This window comes from Tinamus guttatus, unplaced genomic scaffold (genome assembly GCF_059628265.1).
Source record: "Tinamus guttatus ecotype Peru unplaced genomic scaffold, ASM5962826v1 Tinamus_guttatus_pri_ptg000120l, whole genome shotgun sequence".
Classification (NCBI taxonomy): Eukaryota; Metazoa; Chordata; class Aves; order Tinamiformes; family Tinamidae; genus Tinamus; species Tinamus guttatus.
In genome coordinates, this window is record NW_028288654.1 from 60658 (window position 1) to 85897 (window position 25240).

General features: G+C 37.0%; 1 protein-coding gene across 1 annotated transcript in view; it reads left to right on the top strand.

Moving 5' to 3' along the window:
- Positions 1 to 25240, top strand: part of LOC104579947 (ATP-dependent chromatin remodeler CHD1) — a 47705-nt gene that overhangs the window by 12212 nt on the left and 10253 nt on the right. Inside the window, exons 2-27 of the mRNA XM_088521388.1 lie at positions 850 to 1054; positions 1977 to 2078; positions 4631 to 4698; positions 6786 to 6935; positions 7229 to 7494; positions 8978 to 9203; positions 10100 to 10200; positions 10431 to 10609; positions 11055 to 11182; positions 11522 to 11738; positions 12304 to 12393; positions 13101 to 13291; positions 14095 to 14283; positions 14642 to 14804; positions 16554 to 16706; positions 17008 to 17079; positions 18489 to 18638; positions 19311 to 19459; positions 19716 to 19812; positions 19906 to 20001; positions 20949 to 21125; positions 21273 to 21433; positions 22724 to 22765; positions 23478 to 23605; positions 24028 to 24166; positions 24883 to 25033. Coding sequence (XP_088377514.1) covers positions 850 to 1054; positions 1977 to 2078; positions 4631 to 4698; positions 6786 to 6935; positions 7229 to 7494; positions 8978 to 9203; positions 10100 to 10200; positions 10431 to 10609; positions 11055 to 11182; positions 11522 to 11738; positions 12304 to 12393; positions 13101 to 13291; positions 14095 to 14283; positions 14642 to 14804; positions 16554 to 16706; positions 17008 to 17079; positions 18489 to 18638; positions 19311 to 19459; positions 19716 to 19812; positions 19906 to 20001; positions 20949 to 21125; positions 21273 to 21433; positions 22724 to 22765; positions 23478 to 23605; positions 24028 to 24166; positions 24883 to 25033 — 3790 coding nt within the window. The remainder of the gene's footprint in view (positions 1 to 849; positions 1055 to 1976; positions 2079 to 4630; positions 4699 to 6785; positions 6936 to 7228; positions 7495 to 8977; positions 9204 to 10099; positions 10201 to 10430; positions 10610 to 11054; positions 11183 to 11521; positions 11739 to 12303; positions 12394 to 13100; positions 13292 to 14094; positions 14284 to 14641; positions 14805 to 16553; positions 16707 to 17007; positions 17080 to 18488; positions 18639 to 19310; positions 19460 to 19715; positions 19813 to 19905; positions 20002 to 20948; positions 21126 to 21272; positions 21434 to 22723; positions 22766 to 23477; positions 23606 to 24027; positions 24167 to 24882; positions 25034 to 25240) is intronic.

Genomic DNA, 25240 nt, shown 5'->3' on the forward strand with positions numbered 1-25240 from the left:
AATGCTTTTTTTTTTTTAATCTGTAAATGAAACGTCTGTGGTGTAAAATCTCCTGTATGGCCTGTGTTTTGCCTTGGGCTCCCCAGCACTCCTACTGTTGGTTCAGATCAATTAGGCTTTGGTATTAGAGTACTGCCTTTAGGGGTTGCAAGTCAAATTTCTGCTGAAGCTCGAGCTAGAAAGTGACTTCTTGCAGTGAGAACATTTGGTAAATGAAATGGGTGCCAGGAATCCTCAGGGATTACGCTGCTGGTCATCCTGCGGCCAGTGACCAGGTAGGTACAGGCACACTGCAGTAGAGATGAAGTCAGAGCTCTTCATCTTACCTGTTTTTTTGCATGTGCTGCAGTTGCATCAAGACCTCCAAGAATGTGCTGTATGTAAGAGGTGGTACAGGTAGAAACTCAGTGTGGTTTCACATATTTGTGTTAATTTGGATGGCTATTTTATTGGGTTTAGCATCAGCAGGTAATTCGTCAATTGTTGTTAATTGTTTTCTAGGGCAAAGGATGAACAATCTGCTACCTCCTCCCTCCTGTCCCAGTGATTTGTGCGGGCAATGATCTGGATTTTGATGTCCCCTTTAGGGGTTTATAGTTTTGCATATTGACATTATCTTTCTTGAGATTTTTAAATATTTGCAACTCAAGTGAATATAATTGTAATTTAGCTCTAAATTCTTATTCTTGCCTGACTTAAGCCATTGCATCTGGTTGTATGTTTCCCATATGTTTGCGCTAAATGCTTGTGCAATTGATTTTAGGCAAAGCTAAAGTCTCTCTGTGACTTTTTTTTTTTTAATCTGTTACATTAGCTGTTGTGTAATATCCTGCTGTCTTCTAATTGCAGCCGATCGGATGATGATTCTGGGTCAGCATCGGGTTCTGGATCTGGTTCAAGCTCTGGAAGCAGCAGTAATGGAAGCAGCAGCCAGTCAGGTAGCAGCGACTCTGACTCTGGATCAGAGTCAGGCAGTCAATCGGAATCCCAATCTGACACGTCGAGAGAGAAGAAACAAGTTCAAGCTAAGCCACCAAAAGTTGATGGATCTGAGGTAAAACGTATAAGTCAACCCTTGTGGGGCAAAAAAAATCACTGTGCAGTTAGTTGCAAGAGCAGTTTTCATTTAAGAAAAGAATAAATAGGATGAGGCAATAAATTTTTTATTAGAATTTCACATAGAGGGATAAGTGAATGTACATGCTTTGCTGTCATCACATTTTGTTATGGGCTGAGCTTTTTATAGATAAGTGTTTGCAGTGACACTCAAATTTTTGCATTTATAAGTATTACAGTTATGTACCTACCTAAAATATTTTATGTAGCTACCTAAAATGTTATCATTCAAAAGCACCCATTTACTTAATACTTAATTCTGAAGATGAAGCCAGATATCACAATGTTATTTCTAAAATTTTATCCTTTAAGTCATCCTGTGAGTACTATTTCCCTCGTTGCCAATAAACGGTGTTACAAAAATAATTAAAAACTTTACATACAGTTGGATTTCTGTATGGCAGAAGTATGCTAAATTTAGGAAGAAAATATTGTTTAGAAATCCTCTTGAATCCACTGTATCTAAATTACCTGAACTACTTGTGTTTTTGCTCATGTACTTCACTGTTCTCATGTGAAGCAAAATTGCTGGAAGACTGTATCAGTTGTGTGACCTAAAAGGATTTATCTGGACTGGTTTAACTTCTTATTTTGAAAATATTTTACTTTAATAATAAATGATTGTTTGCAGTAAGAAATGTGCTGGCAATTCTTATGTAGTGTTCTGCTGTGCAGGCATCTTGCTGCTTTAAGCTGCTATCAAATATTATTAATGCATGCAGTATTTTATGGTTAATTTTTATTATTGGTAAAATTGAGGTCAGTCTGGCTAGCAATGCTGTGCATCTTAAGCAGTGTATGTGTGTGAAACTTTAAAAGTTCCAGTATTTTTAAATGACTGTATCTGAATTCTGGCCCAGTTTCGGAAGTCCAGTCCAAGCATACTTGCCGTGCAGAGATCAGCAGTACTCAAGAAGCAACAGCAACAAAAGACAATTTCATCAGACAGTGGTTCAGAAGAGGTGAATGATGCAAAATAAGTCTTTGGTCTCTGTCTGGCTCATGCGCTGCGTCGCTCTCCCTCTGGGTCTCTCTGGCTGCCTCTCATGCCCCTTGCGTGCATCTGGGGCTGTGCGTGTGGCTGTGGTTGTGTCGCTCTCTGGGGCCGTGCGTGTGTGTGGCCACACGGTTCTGTGCGTGTCACCCTCAGTGCATGGCTGTGATGCTCTGTGACTGTGTTGCTCTCTTCTGTGTGTGGGGGAGGGGTCTCTGTGTCTGTGTGTGGGGGGCTGTCGCGTGCTCTGCGTGTCATGCTCTCTGCGTGTGTGGGGCCGTGTGGGGCTCTGTGTGGGGCTGCATGTGTAGGGCCATGTCATGCTCTCTGCGTGTGTGGGGCTGTGTCGCTCTGCGTGTCCCGCTCTCTGCGTGTGTGGGGCTGTGTGTCGCTCTCTCTGTGTCTGGGGCTCTGTGTGGGGCTGTGTCGAGGTCGCTCTCTGTGTGGGTCGCGCTGTCGCGCTCGCTCTGTGTCTGGAGCTCTGTCTCTTTCTGTGTGTGTCGCGTGTGTGGGGCTGTGTCGCTCTCGGCTGTGTGGGGGGGGCTGTGTCATGCGCTCTGTGGGGTTGTGTGTGGGGCTGTGTCGCTCGCTGGGACTCTGTGTCGCTCTGTGTGTCTGGGGCTGTGCCGCTCTGTGCGGCTGTCTGGGGCTGTGTCGCGCTCTGTGTGCGCGTGGGGCTGCGATGTGCTGTGGGGCTGTGTGTCACTCTGTGAGTGGGGGGCTGTGTCATTCTGAGGTTGTGTGTGGCTGTGTGTGTGGCCGGCTCTTTGGGCCAACTCTGGCTGGCTCTCTGCACCTCTCTGTCCGGGTCTGTGGCTGGCTCGCTGTGGCGGGCCGCAGCTGGCTCTGGCTGGCCACGGCTGGCTGTCTCTGGCTGTGTCTCGCACTCTGATTCTCGCTGGCTCTGTCTGGCTCTGGAGCTCATGCTCTGGCTCTGTCTTGCTGTGGCTCTCTCGCTTGCTGTTGCTGCGTGTGGGGCTGTGCCGCTCTCTGGGGCTGTGGCTGTCTGGCTCTCGCTCGTGCTCTGTGGCTGTGTGTGGTTGTGTGGCTCTCGCTCTGGGGCTGTCTCTGTCTGTGTCCCCCCCTCTCCCTGATTCTCCCTTGCTCTGTCTCTTTTTCTGGCACCCCCTCCCCTTTCTCTCCCTCCTCCCCTGTCCCCCCTTCTCTCTTGTCTCTCTGTCTCTCTCTCTGTCTGTCATGTGAATGTGTCTTTCATTGCCCCAAATGTTGGGATAAAATTAGGTAGAGCCAAATTATATTATCTGAGTGTGTCTAAAAGTCTGGTTTAATCTATAAAAGTAATGTTCAAATGACAGACATGCTTATGAAGAAATTTAAAAATATCTTCAGTTGCATATTTTCAACTGAGTTGTACCAAATTTATGGCAGTCTAGGTTATTTGGTGTTTTTAGGTTATCTAAGTATGGATGAATTTTTCAGGTCTTGTAGTACAGCCTTTCATTGTATTTTTGGCTTCTGTGTTTCATAAATACAGTTTAAAATACTAGAAGACTTCTCAACTGTTTTTCTTGTATAAAGGTCACTACTATAGTTTTCAAAAGCACTGTATGCAGTAGAAAACAGCATTTTTGCAGATTTCATAGCAGCTGTTAGAAAAGAAATCTTGTTTTTTAAGAACCATACCTCAGTGTTAGATTTTTTAAAATGTAAACTGTAGGCAAAAAAAAATGTAGATTGTGTAGACTAGGAATATTTTCTTAAGGACACTAGTGATTCTGAAATGAAATGTATATATAAAGCAAGCTTTTCTTATCTACTTCATTAGAAAAATGAAGCATTGTGGTCACAAATCTTTACTTGAGTCCAGATTTCTGTTTTGATATGATTTAGCTGTTCATCCTTAAAACAAAGGACTCTATCATGAATAGTTAAAAAGTTAATGTAAAACAGGTGCTAAGAATTCTTATTTTTTTTTTCCAAGGCTGCTTTTTAGTATAAAGATGATTTTAATCCATATGAAATGGGGTTTAGGAATATGTAGTTTTAAGAGGGTTCATCAATTTCTTTTCTTCTTTAGGACTGGAAAGAGAAGTATGCATCCTATTCTCAAACTTCTCTTAAGTTAGTGTTTAAATGTGAGAGAATATGAAAGGTGACCAAGCTGTGAAACAGCAGGAGATTATTTATTAGACTTTCAATAGAATTTCATCTCTGTTAACTTAAAGCAGCTTAAACCATGACTATACTTTACATAGGTGCATTGATTATTTTTTAAGTCAGGTTTTTGGTGGCATTTTCTAGAGTTCTGCTGGCATGGTACATTGATAGATGAATAAATACAAAAACATCACCAATCCTCATTTTGTTCAGTATCATTAGTTACACTGAGGGGGTTGAAGATAAAACATGAAGAATGTGATTCTAGTATGAAAGTGGGAGATGAATTATCTTTTCAATACTGAAAATACTTCATTCTTTTTGTGATAGTGAATCATGTATATTCATGTTGTGAATTCATGTTGTGATAGTGAATCATGTATATTCATTGTTAATCTGCAGGACTCGCCTAGTAGCGAAGATTCTGCAGATGACTCATCCAGTGAGATCAAGAAGAAAAAACATAAAGAGTAAGATATTTTCATAAATAATGTCCCATCATATTTCGTCATGGTGGTATATGCTTATAATTATCCATGTTTCCTTTCTCCACCCTGGAAATACTTAAATTCCCATGTTAATTCATCTTTATCTTGCACTCCTCAGTCTTGATTGATGCTTTGGAATATTTTAAAAAAATAAAATAAATCAAAGGAGCATAAATCTCTTGTCTTTGAGCAGAAGAGCCTGTATTACCTACAGTGTTACTCAAAAACATTTATCAGCACTTTCATGTCAACATATCCTTAGGGGTGGCATATTTTTGTGCTGCTTCCAAAAATCATTGAAGAAATAGGATGCTACTGCAGCAGGCTGCCTCAGATCAAATTTAAGTTGCAATCCCATAGATTGCGCCAATCCTCTTGTGTTTTCCCCCCCCCCCCTCTGAACTGTTTAGAAGGTATTGCATGTCTGACAGTAATTAACTTTATTGACTAGTCAAGGAAGCTTAATTGAAATTGAGCTGTTGTTAAGCTCTAGAACAAGAAGTTTGTGAAAAGGATTATGCTTTGTCATCATGACAATGAAAGCAGAAGACTGACCTGTGTTTTTATGAATGATGTATAGCATTTTCAACTGCACTCGTACCTTTTCTCCCAGTTAATATGTCATCTTAATACTCAGAGTTGACAATACAGTATCATTGAGAAGTGTTAATGGAAGGATAAGTGCAAAAAAGGTTAACTGTGCAAAATGGTGCTTCTCTAGTGGTAAGAGTTATTTGCGTTCCTGTATGTTATTTACATTCCTGTGCAGTGGGGGGTGGGGGGAGTAAGAATTTATTGGCACCTAGTAACATACTCTGCTACAGGAAAGACACTTAAGTTCAGAAGTTAGCAACTAAATAAACTCGTACATCCAGTGCTTGATTTTGTTTTGACTCTTTTGAACAAGTATGTTTGCAGTTGTTGTCTGATACATAGATGAGAGTTTTCTTGTTCTATAATGTGGCACAGGATCAAGCCATAGAAGATCATATATTACGTCTATTATCTATATGACCAAATAAATGCAGGTTGAGAATTTGCATTCTTTAACTTACTGCATGCAGAAGAAGTCTTTTAATAAGACCAACCATGCTGTAGCATTGGTCATTGCACATGTGTGTGTCTTGGAACAATGAAAAATAAAATTTATTCCAGGACCTGTACCTGTTTAAGTGTGTATGCACTGGGGGGTGGGAGACAGGGGAAGAATGTCACAGCATGGATTCCTAGGCTTCCTGATTGAAACGTAATGAAGTCCTTGAGTGATAATCCACTTCTGAAGAACATGAGGACCGTTCTGGGGCCTTGGTCAAGGAGCCCTAAACGTGATGACAAGTGATAGCGTAAATATTTAACAACCTTTGAAGAATGCGTGCCAGGCTTCCCCCCACGCTGCTTCGGTCACAGTGCTGTTAAGGTGAAATTTCCTGTACAAACTCAGAACCTAAAACAAGGTGCTTTTCAGTGGTGGCTCCATCTTTCCTTTTGCAAATAGAAGCTCCCAGCTAAGCAGGAGGTGCTGCCTCTCAAGAGTCACACACTGTTTACTTGTAGTATCTCGCCTGCTTGTCAGATTTGAGAACTCAGTGGGAACTTTTGGGAGTAAATGCTTCTCTGATTGCTGTGGTTCTGGTCTTTCTGTGCCCTTCTCAAATGTGCTTCTGTGTTATTTTTGGTTCCTGTGGCCAAGTTGCCAGTGCTTCACGTGAGGCGCAGGGGAATGTAGCTATTGGGGAATACTGGACTCTCCAGAATATAACGTTTAGTGTTCGATTTGATCATGGGTAAGCTGCAGCCTTGTCTCTACATGTTACCTGTCTTCTATAATTTCTATAGAAACTGAGATTTTGTTTAGGATTTTTCTTTTAAAGCTACCTTTTGATAATAGAAAAATTATTGGCTCCAAATAGAGGTGAATTAGGTATTTTTAGTTGTTTATGTTCATGATAATTTTCTGTCCTTTCAGTAGATGTTGCAATAAATGTTAGGGGATTAGCAAATGCATAAGTAACTTTTTTTTTTTTTTTTTTATAAAAGAGTTACTTTTTTTAATCTTTCAATATGTACAGTGAAGACTGGCAAATGTCTGGATCGGGGTCAGTATCACGAACTGGCTCCGATTCTGAATCAGAGGAAGATGGGGAGAAAAGCAGTTGTGAAGAAAGTGAATCTGACTATGAGCCAAAAAACAAAGTCAAAAGCCGGAAACCTCCAAGCAGGTAGGAGGTCTTACATTTTTGATACTCTCGTCCTATTTCTGATTAATAATTTGAGCTTTGTACTACTACACATGCAAATGAAAACATGTATATTGCAGAAATTGAAAACTTTTTTAGTTACAAAGCATGTCATCCTACCAGTGCACTGTAGCGAATGTCTCTTTCCTGTGGGCTGTCACTGAAAGTGACATAACTGAACAGCCATGAAATATGCATGTTCAGAAACAAATACAGATGTTTTGTGGCTTTCCATGTTGAAACCCCCTTGTTTTGTCATATCTTATTGTCTTAAGAATTAAGCCAAAAAGCGGCAAAAAGAGTGCAGGGCAGAGAAAGAGACACCTTGATTCATCAGATGATGATGACGATGAGGATGATTATGATAAGAGAGGGTCTCGTCGCCAGGCAACAGTCAATGTTAGTTACAAAGAAGCTGAAGAAACTAAGACAGATTCTGATGATCTGCTGGAAGTCTGTGGAGAAGATGTCCCACAACCTGAAGAAGATGAATTTGAAACTATAGAGAAGTTCATGGATAGTCGATTTGGCCGAAAAGGAGGTGGGTGGGTGGGTGTGGGTGTGTGTATATATATTATTTTTTTAATCTATGTTGTTAAGATGCTGACGTAAGTTTTGGTACAGATTCAGCAGTTGTTCTCAGCTCTAGATCACCTGTGATATTTGCAAACAATAAGTTTAAAAATACCAGTAAGTCATGTTGTATTGCTTTTCTCATGCTGATAAGAAGACTGTTTTTTAAAACCCCTTTTCAAGCCTTTTGCAGTAAAGCACAGAACTTGCATAACTGAATAATACGAAAAGAAGTTAGATAGCTCTATATTGCATAAATGCACACCATGTCATAACAGTGCTTCTATTTTCTAATGCCTGATAGGTATAAATTGTATACATTGGGAAGGGAGAAGGTGGACTGGATAGGACAGCTCACCAGCTAAACCCTGAGCATTGAGAGATGGTGTCAGGAAGGCTGAAGCATTTGAATTGTGGTTTCAGTTATTCTTGTGCAAATTGTCTACATTTGTTACAAGAAATGGTGGAAAGGCTATAAAGTATGTCTAATACTTAGTGGTGTGTTTGCATGTGTGTTTTTCTGTGAATGATGGTATGAGTGTCTTATTTCCAGCAGTGACGGTTGCAGTTCATTTTGTGTTCTAGCCTGCAAATTAGTGTTGTAACTATAGGAAATTCAGTACCCTTACACTTCAGAGCTACTTTTTTTCCGTTAATTTTAACCAATCTCTAGAGTTTCTGACCCATCTCGGAGCTTGCCTTGTCTTTTCTTAACTTTCTTCTCCTTGTATGCTATCCTGAATTCCAGTCTATTCTAAAGCCTCCAACTTGTGGGCACAGTGTGACCACTGTGTTGAAAACCTTTTGGACTAGGCTTGTTATATTTGATTCTCTAGATGCTGTTGCTGTTCTTGTCCTTTGTTGTTGTCACTCTGTGTTGCTGTATCAGTCCCCTGCTGCTGATTGCGTCCTGGATATCCTCACAGAAAGGAGCCTGCTCCCTGATGCTTGTAGGCTTCAGCTGGGATGCAGTCTGTGCTTAATTAAAAATTTCCTCAGATAAGATTCTAAGGGCAGTAGGAAAAAATAGTAGAAAAACATGCCTAGGAAGAAATAGATTTATAGCATCCCTAATAGCAGCTTATTGACATCTCGGGGCTGACCAAGCATGAAGTCTAATTCACATTCAGAGATGAGAAGGATATGGTGGGGAAGACAGCAAGTAATGTTAATGGAGCATTCTCTGGGGATCACTAGAGATACTGGGAATACTAAGAAAATTCTGTTAAGAAAAGATGAGATTTTTACAAGTTAGATGCATGGGATTATTGGTTACAGATATGTTAACACATGCACCAGAAGTCAAAAGAAAAATCAAAAAAGTAACTACGTGAGAGCTGTGATCCAATTCATTTGAAAGCATCCCTGATTGCTTTCTATAGCACTTTTCTTTTTGCTTGATTGATGACAGTGCACGTTAATTAAGGTTTATGATTTGCTTTCCTTTTCAGCCACTGGTGCTGCAACCACCATCTATGCAGTTGAGGCAGATGGTGATCCAAATGGTGGGTTTGAAAAATCTCAGGAGCCAGGCGAAGTACAATATCTTATTAAATGGAAAGGCTGGTCCCACATCCATAATACGTGGGAAACTGAGGAAACCCTGAAGCAACAAAATGTTAAAGGAATGAAGAAGCTGGACAATTATAAGAAAAAGGATCAGGAAACAAAACGATGGTGAATATTTTATTTTTTACTTCCATGTTACATGCTTTTATAACAATATAGATGTGTTTTGTGGTTCTCTGAGACCTCTTTGTGAGGGCATGATTTGAAGTGTCTATGCAACAAGAACACAAAAAAAGTGAGATCTCCCCAAATCTTTGCAATCTTGTAAGGTTCTGAGCATGCCAACTTTTTGGTCGAGTATGTGAGAATACTCGCGCATCATGTAAAACTGGATCTTTAAGTAAGCAGCTGCTTCTCCCAAATGTTAGTGTCTGTTACAGAAGTTTGTACAAGATGAATGTAAATGAAATGTAAAAGAAAAAGGAAAAAAAAAAGTCTTAGTTCTTTTACTAGTTTTAAAGTTATATATTTTGATCAGAGCTCTTAAGGAGTCAATGCAGATATTATTTTGCTAAGTATTTAGTTTTCTTGGCTCAGACTTCTCTCAAAGCCTTAGCGCCAACAGCTGAAGAAATATGTGCATTTTAATGCCACACTTGATGTTCCATTTTATTGGTATTTTAATATCACCTGTGAACACTGGTGGCATTTTTAGGGAACTTTTTGTAAGATGCATTCTTGTCGAGTGAGCGCTCCCTGAAGGCTTTGTGGAAGTGTCCTGTGAGATATGCTGCTTGCTGTTGCCCATAGATGTTCTGATTTATCTGCATGCCTAGTACAAGCTGTAGTGTCTCTTGATGTGCTTTCTCGGTCACTAGTGATGAGGCATCTAAGCCAGATGGAACACTTTTATAGCAGGAATTCCTGCTTTGTAGTCACTTCAAAGCAGCTCTCTAAGAGAAGCATTCCTGCAATCCTTATGTTCAGAGCTTTAGAGTTGCCAAATTTTCTTAGTTTTAGAACTAGACAATGTAATAAGCACTGTAAATAAATTCCCATTTCAGGCTGAAAAATGCTTCTCCAGAAGATGTGGAATATTATAACTGCCAGCAGGAACTTACAGATGATCTACATAAACAATATCAAATAGTGGAAAGAATAATTGGTATGTGACAAACTCGCAGACAGAAAATAGTGTTGAGAATATTACATGGCTATTACTTGTATAATGCACTTGTAGTTAAGAGTATTGATTTGACTAGCATTTTAATGCAAAACAAACCTTTCGATTAAAAAAAATTGCCCTACTTGTGAAAATAGTTTGTCTTATTTAAAATTAATGGTTTTTTTTAAATGCATAAGATAAATACTGATCTCTCTGATGCATTTCTGCAGCTCATTCAAATCAGAAATCAGCAGCTGGTTATCCAGATTACTATTGCAAATGGCAGGGTCTGCCTTACTCAGAATGTAGCTGGGAAGATGGTGCTCTCATTGGTAAAAAATTTCAGGCATGTATTGATGAGTATTTTAGCAGAAATCAATCCAAGACCACTCCCTTTAAGGACTGCAAGGTGAGTGCATGATTGCAATGGGTTTATAATCAATTATGATAGTAGAATTGTATTTAATGCACCCAGAAATAATGTGCATATTATATATTTTGTATGTTGCTCAGAATAATATTAATGAGGTATGTACTTGTATGTGTGGGGAGAGAGAGAGAGACTGCTGAGAATAGTTTTTTTGTAAATGTTTCTGCCTTACTCCATCTACGCATGCCAGTAAAAAAACGTTTTGTTTCATTTGTTTTAGAAGTAACCTTTGTGAATGTGCTAATGTCTTTACTGTCATGGAATTTAGCAATCAAACTAATTTCAGGTGTTGCTGTACGGCCTAGTTGGGTAAAGACTAAACACAGTTATCCAACAGATTTCTGCTACTTGGGTTGCTTTTGTAGAAAAGTATTTTCATAATTTCTGTTAGTGTTAGGACTGATGCTCAATCTTCTTTTGACAGGTTCTGAAACAGAGGCCAAGGTTTGTTGCACTAAAGAAGCAACCGTCTTATATTGGAGGGCATGAGAATTTAGAATTAAGAGATTATCAATTAAATGGACTGAACTGGCTTGCTCACTCATGGTGCAAGTAAGTATAGTCTGAAATGAATTTTTCTGTTTGCAAATTGTAAGATTATATGTTAAAAGAAAAAGTGAACCTCTGAAAGATGCATATGAGTTTTATAATTTTAAAGTAGACATGCAAGGAATAGCACAAGCTTTTTGTTAAACATAGCTGAAAAATAGGTAGTATGCTAAAAAGTGGTATTTGATTTTTTTGAAATTGATTATATCTGTAACTAAACAAACTTCAAGATTTACAGTTGCAAAATCTAGATTTAAGAGCTTTTTTTTAATGTTCAAAAAATAATCTTGTTCATTTTGCTTTCTCCCCCCCTCCCCCTTTTCTTCCCCCCTTCCCCCTCAGAGGAAATAGTTGTATTCTTGCAGATGAAATGGGTCTAGGTAAAACAATACAAACAATTTCTTTTCTGAACTACCTGTTTCATGAACATCAACTGTATGGACCTTTCTTGCTGGTTGTGCCTCTTTCTACCTTGACATCTTGGCAAAGAGAGATTCAGACTTGGGCTCCTCAGATGAATGCTGTAGTTTACTTAGGAGATATAACTAGCAGAAATATGGTGAGTATTTGTATCATTGAAAAAGATCAGCGGTGAACAAGGTTAATTTCATGGTTTTGTCTTCTGTTTCTTTTCAGTATTTTTGTTCAGGAATGAGCAAATACTCATTAGAAAGCAAAATGAAAGCTTAGATTTTTCATCTGATATAAGCATGTGAAATTTCCTTACTGCTGACTAATAAAAAGGATTAAAAATGCAGATTTGCATTTGAAAATAAATTGTCTTTCACCATGGAATCATTGAGGTGCAAGGCGAGACAACCATGATCTTAATTTGTTTTTGTAAAGGAGTATTCTAAGTAACCTCATCCATTAAAATTAAAAAAAAAAAGTTTTTCCAAATCTTCTTGTAATTTCTTCATAAGTTTTAAAATTAAAAAAAAAAAAAAAAAGTCTTGGGGGGCCTTAGAGCTTGGACTAGCAGTCTTGAATTTGTTAGCGTGCTATGAATTTGCTTGGTGATCAGATTCCTTTGTATTAGTAAACAGTAATGCTGTGGTGCTTGAAATCATCCCAACCAATAAGCCTTTTTCTGTAGCTTACAGTTCACTTAATTCTATTTGTAGATAAGAACTCATGAATGGATGCATTCACAGACCAAGCGATTAAAATTTAATATACTTCTGACAACTTATGAAATCTTGCTGAAGGATAAGGTAATTGCAATCATCTTTTTCAGGGAGATACAGTTACTTGTCCAGTGCAGACCTTTTAGGGATGCATGTATTTGGGTTCTGGATCAACAAATGGGTGGGGAATTTGACAGTTTTGCTTTCAGAAGCAGGACAGTAAAGTTTTCTTTAAGCACTTTTAGATTTTTTTTTTTTTTTTTTTTGTACATATAATGAGGCTTTCTCCCCTCCTCCCTCCATCCTTGAAGGAGAGTGTTCCTTGAAGGAGAAGATGGTCCTCAAAACTGGAAAAAAAAAAAAAAAAACAAAGCAACCTTCCACCCTTACATCTGTGATTTAGAACTCTGAAATTCCATGTGTGTTTTTTCCCCTTTGTATAGTTCTCTCTATGATGGTCCCACACAGTTATTTTTAAACCTTCCAGTAATGTATCAAAAATTTTGCAGAAAGCCACTGAGCAGAACATTTTTGTTTCCATGTGCTCTTTCTGGCATGTGAAAATTAATACAGATCAGCTGTTTGATCCTTTTTTTTCTCTTATATTTAATGTGTGCTTTTTTAGGATGCTTCAGGAGTTCAATAACAAAAGTCCAATTCAACAAATTAGGTGCCTAGACCCATAGGTGTCCATATTTTGTTAAAGTGACGGTAATTGTAGCCTGCTATAAAATACCTGAAGCTGCATAAAATGCTTATTAGTATAATGTTTCTCTTCCCGCTCTCTGTTTAAGTCGTTCCTTGGTGGTTTGAATTGGGCATTTATAGGAGTGGATGAAGCTCATCGTCTAAAAAATGGCGATTCCCTTTTGTACAAGACTTTAATAGACTTCAAGTCTAACCATCGTCTTCTTATTACTGGAACTCCTCTGCAAAACTCCCTCAAAGAGCTTTGGTCCTTGCTGCACTTCATCATGCCAGAAAAGTAAGAAAGAGCTTTTTGTGATATGTGATGATATTTTTTTCATAAGTTTCTTACTGTGGAGTATTGTAGCAATTGGGAGAATTGCATAAAATAGTTTAAATATTCTGTATAAAGCAGGTACACGTTTTCAATGCTGCTTTAGATAAATAATTCTGGTAGCAATTGTTTTTGCCTCTTACTTGTTTTTCCTGTTTTACTAGTTCACAAAAAGATGGGATGATGTATGGGTCAGAGTCCTGAAAAGATACTTTGTCCTAGTCTGCAAGATGGGTTTAGTCTGGGGATTTACCAGATGGTTTTACTCTGGGGAAATAGAATGGGATTGAGGATATTTTCTCTGCTTTCCATTAAGGAAAGCACATTTGTAGCAAGATGCCAAATGAAGATAACCAGTAGTTCAATCCCGTAGCTAGTTTGCTCATGTGGCTTGCTAACATTAGGTTTACTGTACTGACCTTATCTTATAGTAACTTGTCTTTACATCCAGGATAAATGGGAACTCTTGGCACATGTTCTTATCGGATATCTTGTAAATGCAAAGCACCATAGTTTTGGTTAGTTTGGGAGCTATACTTTGCATTGAGGACTTAAGAACTTTACAACCATAACCAATGAAGCTGTTAGCTAGCATGCATTCTTCATCTGACTGCTTGGCTGCTCTCTTAGTCTGGGTAATCATCCTTCAGCTATTTCATGTGTGCTGTGTTCTGTTGCTTCTTGACTGTCACTTCTTCAGGACATTAACAGTACATCACTATTTTCATAGTGATTCTTGTAGTCACTCATTCTCCTCTATCTTGAAGATTTTCTTCCTGGGAAGACTTTGAAGAGGAGCATGGCAAAGGGAGAGAGTTTGGTTATGCAAGTCTCCACAGAGAACTTGAACCATTTCTACTGAGAAGAGTTAAAAAAGATGTAGAAAAGTCTTTACCTGCTAAGGTTGAACAAATTTTGAGGATGGAAATGAGTGCATTGCAGAAGCAATATTACAAGTAAGAAATGACATTACTTAGTTCTTGTGTGTTTGTGTTTTTTTTTTTTTAATATAATGCATCTACCTGCAAATTACTGAGTTTAATAGTTTTTGTGATGCATTCAAGCTTAAGGCAAAACAAGAAAAATTCTGACAAGCATCATTTTATCACAGTGAAATTCCATAAATTCCATTCCATTTGGCTTAATTACATTGACCTAATCTTTGTTCATTTAGCTTCTGTTGTACGGCGTGCTTGTACCTTTTTTCTTTGGAGCTGCATTTTCTCTTTGATTTGCTTCTGTTTTGAAAGCTTACAAGTATCTTAACTTCTAACCTTGTGTAGAATTATTTACACTGTACATTCTATATCATAGGTGGATTTTAACCAGGAATTATAAAGCCCTGAGTAAAGGTTCAAAAGGCAGTACGTCAGGCTTTTTGAACATCATGATGGAACTCAAGAAGTGTTGTAACCATTGCTACCTCATTAAACCACCAGCTGATAATGAATTCTATAATAAACAGGAGGCCTTACAGGTAATACTACTTTGTTTTTTAATTACATTTTAATTACATTTTTTAATTACATTTTATACTGTTGAGGCAATTTGTTCCTTCTTACTAAAGTATATTATGAAAGAACAAGATCTCTGAAATGTGAGTTTTACAGGTAAGTCGATTGGTTTCTTATTTCTGAATTAGAACTGAGTATTAGACCATTACTAAAGACAATATCCCTGATTTTAATTGTGATCAAAATAAAAAGGGATTAGTTTGAAATAGGCTATGTATTTTCAGATGAAATAAGCTTATGGCCCATTTAAAAGCAATCTTTTTTAAAAAATAGTAGTTAAACAGATAAATGTAATATGAATGTAAACACACAGGACCAAAACACTTTGTATGCCCGCAAATAGCCAAAGTGGAAGGAAATAAAAGTAACAAACAGCCGAAGCTTATTATGATTTTTGCAGTTATTGTTAGGAGTGAAAACAACTACAGCACCACTACCAAGAATGGGCTCTGTGTGTGTGGCTTCCTCCTCCCCCCCAAACCTATGGGTTAGGTAGTCTTTGCACTAAAACTGTTGAGAACCACTTCAACAGTTAAAACAACTGGTATTATTTGATGCTGTTTATATCAACATAACTATTTCTAAAGTTATTTTTTTCTGAAAGCTTTAAAGTTGGTAATAGTTTTTCTGAAAGTATTGGATTGTGCGGTGCCAGCTTGTGATTTCAAGCTGTTTTATGTTAAAAGTGTTCCTTAAAGCTAAAGGATATTTAACTTGCAACTTGGGGCATACAGGATGACCATCTAAACTGTAATTAAGCTGCCAGAACTGTTCAACTGTTCTTTGCAATAATTGTCTGCTTTTAACAATGACTTCCTCAGCCATCTTAATAAGCTTTGTTACAACAAAATATCCTCCTGCTTTCTGGCATAAAGAATGAAAGTGCCTAACCCAAATTTTTCCCTCCCCAAAATTGTTTCCCAAGCCTTTTCCAAGTTCAAGAAGCCTAAATTTTCAATATTAAATTCCACGTGCCCCAGAGTTTTTTGTTCCAGTTATTCCCAGTGGAGCAGGGAAGGCTGCCTAAAGCCTGTTAGACTCCACAAACCAGATTCTTCTTGCTTCATCTTTCACGAGAGACTTGAGTGATGTGACGTTGTCTAGGAATACTTACAGAATGAAGCAGCAGTGTCTGTTTTTCATCATGAGATGGGATGTGAGGAGAAAGGAATTGTAGAAATAGTCTCTTTTTGTAATAATCTCAAGTATTTTGTTGACTCTGAAAAGTTATTGTTTACTTGGCGAAATAGAACTTGGGCCTATACCTTAATTGCTCTGGTAGCTCCGTATATTTACTTAACACTTTGGTGGAATGTTAAGATGCCGCCTTAGGAGTGGGAGCTGAGAATTGCATTTCCTTAACAGCAATGTAGAGTAGCATATTTTTGACTTCAGTTGAAGTACTCGATGCCTTTATGATGCCTTTTTGCAAGACCAGGGCACTTGCTAAATCCTGATTAAACTTTTGAGTTAGTCAATGCTGCATAGTTGTTAATCTGTGTAGCGACGTAGTATAGTCACCCGAATGTGTGTGTAGAAGCACATATGTTGTGTGTACATATTCAAATATTCTTAAGGGAATGTTAATTTTTGTCATTCTTCCCATACCAGTAGGCAAGGAAGCAAACCTAAGATGAATGTTTAACTAATTGCAGTGCATGTTAATGTTGAGATGAGCATATTCTGTAATGTATATTTCATTGTTTTTGTAGCATTTAATACGTAGCAGTGGGAAACTAATCCTCCTTGACAAGCTACTGATTCGTCTGCGAGAACGTGGCAACAGAGTTTTGATATTCTCTCAGATGGTGAGGATGCTGGACATCTTAGCAGAGTATTTGAAGTATCGCCAGTTTCCCTTTCAAGTAAGAATTTTGCTAGTAGCAGCCAAGGAATTTATTCCCTCTCTTTCTTTTTCTTTTTCCTTCTTTTAATTTTTTTTCCTTTTTTCTTTTTGTAAAAAAAATCTGTATAAATTTATCTTTATGTACAGGAAGCCTGGCAATTGCTACATGCCAAATGAGGTTTTGAAATGGAGAGGATGGAAAAGGCAGTGTAAAATGCTACATAGCTGGGTTTTGTTTTCTGTGCAACTCAGAAATTGAAGTTGCTCTGATTAGAATATAGTATGATAATTCATTTCTAACTGTGGTATTAAATCTCTAGAGACTTGATGGATCGATAAAAGGGGAATTGAGGAAACAAGCACTGGATCATTTTAATGCAGAAGGATCAGAGGTATGGTATTAGTTGTGCGTTGGCAAATATATTAGTTGTGAATTAGTTGAGAATATATTCCGAAGAAATAAAACAGACCTAAAAACTGAAGGCTGAGAAAACTTATGGTTATAAAGTTGATATTTTTCTTGTTATTATCTAGAATATAATTTTTGCAACTCTTAGATTTTTTTTTAAGGTGATGTTAAATAGGAACACAATTTGTGAAAATTATGTTTAATCAATCATTACAATCTTTTAATATTTTTAGTGCCCTTTATCACAGTAGTTGTAAGTACTGTATAAGCACTGAAAAATTTAGCTTCATAACTTGGTTGTTGAGTAGGACTTTATCCTGTGATTTTTACAAGAGCCTTAAACTCTTGGCAGTGGACAGAATTAAGTCACCATCTTGGGTGACACTCTGTCTTTTGATACCAGCATCTTTTGACTCTTAGTTCATTGCCCTCAAAGAGAATAGTGAAGTACTGATTGCTAGCCTACTTGTAAGGATTCAAGAAGCTACTTTCTTTTCTACATTGGAAGATTCCTAGTTTATTTAATATTCCTAATCATACCTGTGTCTTTGGCAAAAGGGGAAGGATAGCATTTGTCACTTATTGCTGAGCTTAAGTTTCCACTGTGCTTGAGTAGGAAGGACTTAACTTCATAACATTAGGCTGCAGATGTGTGTTAAATACAGAAGTTTTACATTCTAGTACAGACATCATTGCCTCTTTATGATGCCTTGCTAGTTCTCCTGTACAGCTTGTGAGATGAAGGGGGGAAATCAAGACTTCACACAGTATTCAAGAATGCAGACAAACTATGGATTTGTGCAGCAACATAATTGTCCGCTGTTTTATTCTCTGCTCTTTTCTTTCCTGAATAATTCATAACACTTTATTGTTTTTTGGCCATAACTGAACTGAGGTCTCCATGAGATATCTATCACAACACTGAGGACCAGTTCCTAAGCAGTAATGATTTGCTATTACCTCTTACTGTTTATTAGTTAATCAGTTACCTTTATGTTTAAGTGCCTTCCCTCCTATGCCATTAACGGTTTAGCTTTCTTTAAAAAAAGATGAGGAGTAACCGGCACCTACAAGACTTTAACGAGTAGGTTGTTTTGTACTTTTGACTGGTGTTTTGTTTGTTTTCCTACTTCCTCCACCCCTCACCCAGGTAGTTAATGCTTGTCTGTGGTGCTGCTTCCCTTAAACTATAGAGAAATAAATAGCTGGTCACAAGAGAAAGTGGTATTGGTGTTTACTTTATCCTTACAGAAACTTCAACTATTGAACAGATGTTTGATAGCATACGAGTTCAGTGTGCTTCACAGAACATACATATTAGTGTCATATTGGTTCCCTGAAGAATATTAGAACTAATACATATAAAGCTATTTCTTATTTTGTGATTTTTAGGACTTCTGCTTTTTACTGTCTACCAGAGCTGGAGGGTTAGGTATAAACTTGGCATCTGCTGACACTGTGGTTATATTTGATTCTGACTGGAATCCACAGAATGATCTGCAAGCGCAGGCCAGAGCCCATAGGATTGGGCAGAAGAAACAGGTACATGCCATCGGTCTGCTTAGAGCTCTGAGCCCAGAGGAGGCTTCCTCACCAGGACCCTCTGCTTTGCATCTGGGGACAGTCTTCATGTGTTTTAAGAATAATTAATATTTGCTTAGTCTGTCTAAAAAATATTTACAGTACTCATCCAAATAGTTTAATTGTTTAAATCTGCCTGATGTGGAAGGCAGTATGACAGCTGTAAATGCATATGGATGGAAAGAGAGGAGAGTTATGGACCTCTCCCACATTCATCGATACCATGTCATTCTAGAAAGTAACTGCTCAGGCACATCCCCTCTACTTAAGTGAGGTGTTTTCTAGTTCATTCCTGACTCTTCTTGCAGAAGACATCAAGCAGTGTATCAGAGGAATGACGTTTGTCTATGGCCATGCTTTTGCATAATCTTTGTAGTTTATAGAAGAGAGGTCTAAATTTTTTTATTTTTTTTTAAATGGAATATGCAGAGACTATAGTAGCGTGATTGAACAAGTATTTCATAAATCAAACCAGTTAAAAAAAATTAGGAAGAGTCGTAATCAAGGCTGACATATTTCCTTATGGTTCCTTAAGGCATTTTTTGTTATCTTGGTAACTTTTTTTCTGATATTGTTTTCAAAGTGTAACTAGAGAACAATATGAATAGAGTTGTTGTTTTTTAATATACATAGGTTAATATTTATCGGCTAGTCACAAAAGGATCAGTAGAAGAAGATATTCTTGAAAGAGCCAAGAAGAAGATGGTGTTAGATCACTTAGTAATTCAGAGAATGGACACTACAGGGAAAACTGTGCTACATACAGGGTCTACTCCTTCAAGGTATATTCTAATGTTCTTCCATATAAGCTTACCCTTAAGTATATTTGACAGGCAGGTAAAAATGCAAGTTGTTTGAGCTTGTTAATGCGAGGGAAAAAATGTGTAGTAAGGATGTGCAAAGTATATTGTTTTGCGCATCTTTATATATTAAATGCAGCATTTATTTTTAAGGGAAGTAGATGCTTGGTTGTTTCATGATTATAGTTATTTGAAAATAAAATCTCTAAGGTGTTCTTCTGAAATTCCTGTATTTCAGCTCAACACCCTTTAATAAGGAAGAGTTATCAGCAATTTTGAAGTTTGGTGCTGAGGAACTTTTTAAAGAACCTGAAGGGGAAGAGCAAGAGCCCCAGGTAAATGAAACCGTGCTTCTACACTTCATGGGTATAACCACCAGAGATATCTATGAATTATTTTGTTATAAAGAGAAACTTGCTCTGTTTCAGGAAATGGATATAGATGAGATCTTGAAGAGGGCTGAAACACGGGAAAATGAGCCAGGCCCATTAACTGTAGGAGATGAGCTGCTTTCACAGTTCAAGGTAGTGCTGTGATTACTGCCTCCCATAATTACACTTCCCTTTATAAATACTACTGTTTCCCTTTGCCTACCTTTCCATCTTTCCTTGTTCTTATGAAACAGATACCACAATAAGTTAACACTGTATCTTTTTTTTTTGTATAAAATGCATTTTCATCTATACAGAATAGTTACCATCAGAAAAATATGTTTCAAAATGCATAATATATGTTGCTAAAAGAAAATATATATATATTTACAAATGTATTCATCGTTGATTTAACAATTAAAATTCTAGGAAGGGTTGTTTTTTACTTAGTGCTCAAAAGCATCTGTGTTGCTTTTGGAAAATAAAACACAAATTTGGGTTGCTTGGTTGATAAGTGAGAAATTCCTTTCATTCCCCAAAATTCAGTAAACTTGAATTCTAGATATTTTAATTGTTGTCCAATGATATATATTATAAAGTGTGCCCAAATTGGTTTGTTTTGCTTGTAAAAGTCCAGAGAAGCATTTATTTCTTTAGTTCAGTAGAGTATTTGGAGTATCACCTTCCTGCTGATTATTTATTTTGCAGCATCTAGTGATTTCTACACTTTATTAATGTATGGTTAGCTTTACTATGACCATGTCACATCGGTTTAGACGTTCAAATGCCATTAGCCCTACTTTGCAGTAAAATTAAATAATGATTCTACAGCTAGCATGGAGGCTATTTCTTTTTGCTTCTGTATTAGTCAACTTTAAAATAAGAAAGAGTGTAGTCTTCATATTTCGTCATGTATATAAAAAAGCTTTCATCAGAGACAGTGTTTCATTAAGCATTTTGTATTTATAAATTATATATGTATATATACATTTCTTTCAGCATGTATGTATCTGTGTAAAATGTCACATCGTGAGCTAAGCTTTCCTAAAATTTAGTTGCTGACTCTCATTTGACTTAGTGAATTTGTTCTGATATGTAAGGTGGCCAATTTTTCCAATATGGATGAAGATGACATAGAATTAGAACCAGAGCGAAATCTAAGAAATTGGGAAGAAATCATTCCAGAAGTCCAGCGGCAAAGAATAGAAGAGGAAGAGAGACAAAAAGAACTTGAAGAAATATATATGCTCCCAAGGATGAGAAATTGTGCAAAACAGGTATTTCTGCCTTCTTACTGACTTTCATTTTTGTGGTGGTGCTGTTCTGGCTTGTGTGTTTTTGATGGCTTCTTTTTTCTCCTCCTCCTCCTCCCCCCCTAATGCATTTTTGAATGTCACTTTGAACTACTTCCTCTGCAATTACAGATCAGCTTTAATGGCAGTGAAGGAAGGCGCAGTAGGAACAGAAGATATTCTGGGTCTGATAGCGACTCCATCTCAGAAAGAAAACATCCCAAAAAACGTGGAAGACCACGAACTATTCCTCGAGAGAATATTAAAGGATTTAGTGATGCAGAGATTAGACGGTAAGATTGGGGAGGAACGTGCATGTTTAATGGGACTGAACAAAATTGTTTAAAATTGTATTCAAGTTAGTAAATACAGACAGTTTATTTTTTTTCTGAATTTAGTTGAAAATTTTTGTTCAATGCACTTGAGGTTTTACCTTGTGTACTTTGCAGTGCTGGCATAAAGGACTGTCCAGAGGTTGAACTCATTTTGGTGAGGGATTAAAAAAAATTTGGTTGGAAAAATATTCTTGATTGTTCAAGTATGTATTCCTAGAAGAGAGTGGTTTCAAAAAAACAGATTTTACAGTGGGTAAACCCCTCATGCTCCCCCAGATACTCTTTCTCATTAGTATCAACTGTAATTGAAGAAAGCATGCACATCTTTGTCGTGGTACCCACAAAAGGTTGAGTGGGTTTTGTTTTACGTTTTTTGACACTGTAATTGAAATAATGTGATATAGATGTGTTTTAAAAGTTTTTTTTTTTTTTTTCTTAAAAAAAAAAAAAAACTTTTCATTAATAAATCTGTATAGCTGATCCTCTCAGTATTTGGTGGTTTTTGTTTATTTTGGTGGAAGGAGGAAGAGGAATTGTTTTTGTTTTACCTTTATGGGCTTTTGAAATGCTTTTTTTTTTTTTTTTAATTTGAAGTATTCAAGTTTCTCTATAATTTTGTAATCTTTAAAATATTTTAGATTATAGAAACAACTTTACAAGATCCTTGTTCACTTTGCATTTTATCTAACATAACAGATTGCACCTTTTGACAAGGTTATTTTTATGCTTGCATTAGTAACTTGGATTCTTGTTTGTTGAGGAAAATTCCTTTTTTTTATTTCATTCCCTCTCTGTGTCCTGAATATTTGCAGTTTCTTTCCATTCTTCCACATTTTTTTCCTGAGGGCAGTAATATTCCTTTATCCTTCATGTTATATTAAATTGTAAAACCATCTGGCTGAAGTTGCAGCTATCTCCTCATTATATGAGAGAATTTGGATGTTATGTTACGCCTATTTAGTGTAAATCCACATTTGATTCTTATGACTAGATACATCTAGTTCCCGAATCTTTTGTCTCATGTAAATAATAATTTCTGAAATAAAATGTACCATCTTTTTTTTCCATTGTTTTTTAAACCAAATAAAGCTGTTTTTAAATGTGGAGAATCATGATATACTAGGCTGCAGCTTCTCTGTAGTTTTCACTTTCTGTATAGTGTTGTAATAAAAATGTATTGCTACAGTTTTAAAATGGTTTGGTTAGTTAAGCATGTATTTAAACTGTAAAATTATTTTCTGTTACTAGGTTTATCAAGAGTTACAAGAAATTCGGTGGCCCCCTTGAAAGGTAAACTTGCTGATAGTTTAGCAACTTGGAACCTTGTTTTCATAAAATTAGAACAATACATCTAGAAAACTTAAGTTGAAGAGAAAATGGAATACCTAATCTGTTGTCTTAACCATAACGTGAATTTAGTGTCTTCATTTTCTTCATATATGGCATGTGTGTAGACAGCCAGTGCGTTTTGCAGGACTACTTGGTCTTATGTTGTTTTGTTTAATCTGCATTAGTGATAATCACTTAGACGTCTTATTTGATAGGCTGTTAAAGGCCTATGATTTTATCCATCATAAAGGCAAAACTACTTTTGACAGTTTTCTTGTTGTCAGTTCTTATTTTTACATTTTTTGTATTTGTCCATTTTTTGAGAATAAATTCTTAATTTCCTTAAAAATATTAATAGTCTATATGATCACATAGTTCCTTTTCTTTTTTAAGAAATACCCAGTAAAATAACTCAAGGTTGTGTAGTTCTTGTTATTGCTGAATTGTCCTCTGATATCTGGATCAGTTCTTTATTGTCTTTTTATTTACTCATTTATTTTTCTTTGTAGTTTTGTGTACTTTTCCATAGCTGTTAACATGGATAAAAATCGCACACAGCATAGCAGCTGTGGTTAGCTTACAGGATCACCTCTCGATTCAAATTTTGAAGGAGTTATTCACAAATTAGTGAAGTTTTAGAGCTGTAAAAAAATACATGTCTATTTTATTACAGGTTAGATGCTATAGCTAGAGATGCTGAGCTGGTTGATAAATCTGAGACAGACCTTAGGTGCCTGGGGGAGCTTGTTCATAATGGATGCATTAAGGCTTTAAAGGACAATTCTGGACCAGAAAGAGCAGGTACGATGTCCTTGGGTGTGGAAAAGAGGAATCAAAAGTATAAAGAAGCTTAAAGTTTTTCTTGTACTCTGATTGTAAGAGAAAACGATTGAGTTTGGGGAAAATATAAATGATAGTAATAAATGTCATTGTGCTAGGCTATTAAAAAAGGGTTTATAATAAGAAGAGTTTATCTCCCATTCCTTGGGTTAGTTGTCATAGGAGAATGCAAAATGTTTTTGCTTTACCATGAAATTTAAGATTAATCTGATATTCTATGGAAGGCCTTGAGATTCTGAAGTTTAGCTGGAGTGTTTGGTTAAGAAAAATACAACTTGATAAAAGTGAAGGTGTGCTGCTACAGCAACAACCTTCCCTGTTTTCTTTACATTTTGTTTGTAAGGTACACATATAGCCTAAATACTTTGGTGTTTTCTTTTAAGGAGGTAGACTTGGGAAAGTTAAAGGCCCAACATTCCGAATATCCGGAGTGCAAGTAAACGCAAAGCTGGTCATCTCTCACGAAGAAGAGTTGGCACCATTGCATAAATCCATTCCTGCAGATCCAGAAGAAAGGAAGAGGTATTTTTTTCTAAAGGGAGCCATAATGGAGAAAATTATTAGATTTTTTTTTTTTTTTGCATATATTTTTATCAATCCGGACTAAGCATACTGTGACACCAGTGTGTCTCCATTCCCCGTAAAGGACTAGCAGCAAGTCTGCTCTGTGTCTTTGCTCTTTCTTGCCTTTCCATAGTAGACTGTACCTGCTTTTGTTTCTGAACTGTATTCATTGTGCATTGGGTTCAGTTAACCTTCGTACTCCAGGCTAATCAGGCTTGTGGAGCTGCCCAGTGTGCTATCTGCCTGAGGCAAAGCGGTATCTGTCACAGTGGAGCAGACAGCCCTTACTGGTAACTGTTTCCATCCTCACGCTGAACTTTTTGAGCTTGCCACCCTGTGTATCATACTACCCAAACTATCTGCAGGTTCAGTTGGTGGTTACACTTGGGTAGTATTTTAACCTTTTCTTCATGGCTGACCAACTTTATGACTCATTTCATGGCCATTGTATCTTAATTCTGACCTGCTTTAAACATGCTATAATACTGATTTCTGTAAATGTTCTAAAGAAATTGTAAGGAAGTCTGATGGTAGATAACTGAATTACTTTCCTAAATATATCAGCCTCCTAGTGATGTAGCAATGTTTACTTTTTCCACTCATAGTACATTCCCCACTCTCTTGCTAAGTTTCTGAGGTAAAGATCACTTATTTTTCTAACTTACCTCCATTAGATACGTTGTCCCATGCTACACCAAGGCAGCTCATTTTGATATAGATTGGGGTAAGGAAGATGATTCCAATCTGTTAATAGGCATCTATGAATATGGTTATGGCAGCTGGGAAATGATAAAAATGGATCCTGATCTCAGCTTGACACAGAAGGTATGTAATCTACAAAATTTTCTGTCATAAGGAACTTTTCTGTTTAGGTAATAATGCTGACAAGTCACATGCGTTGACTAAACAGTCAATGGAAGAGCATATTTAATCGTAGCTTAAATGGCACAGAAGTTGTATTTCAACTTGTATTTTCCTTCGTACCCTTCTTGTGGTAGATAATTAGACTTCAAGGTCTTGTGTATTCTGTTA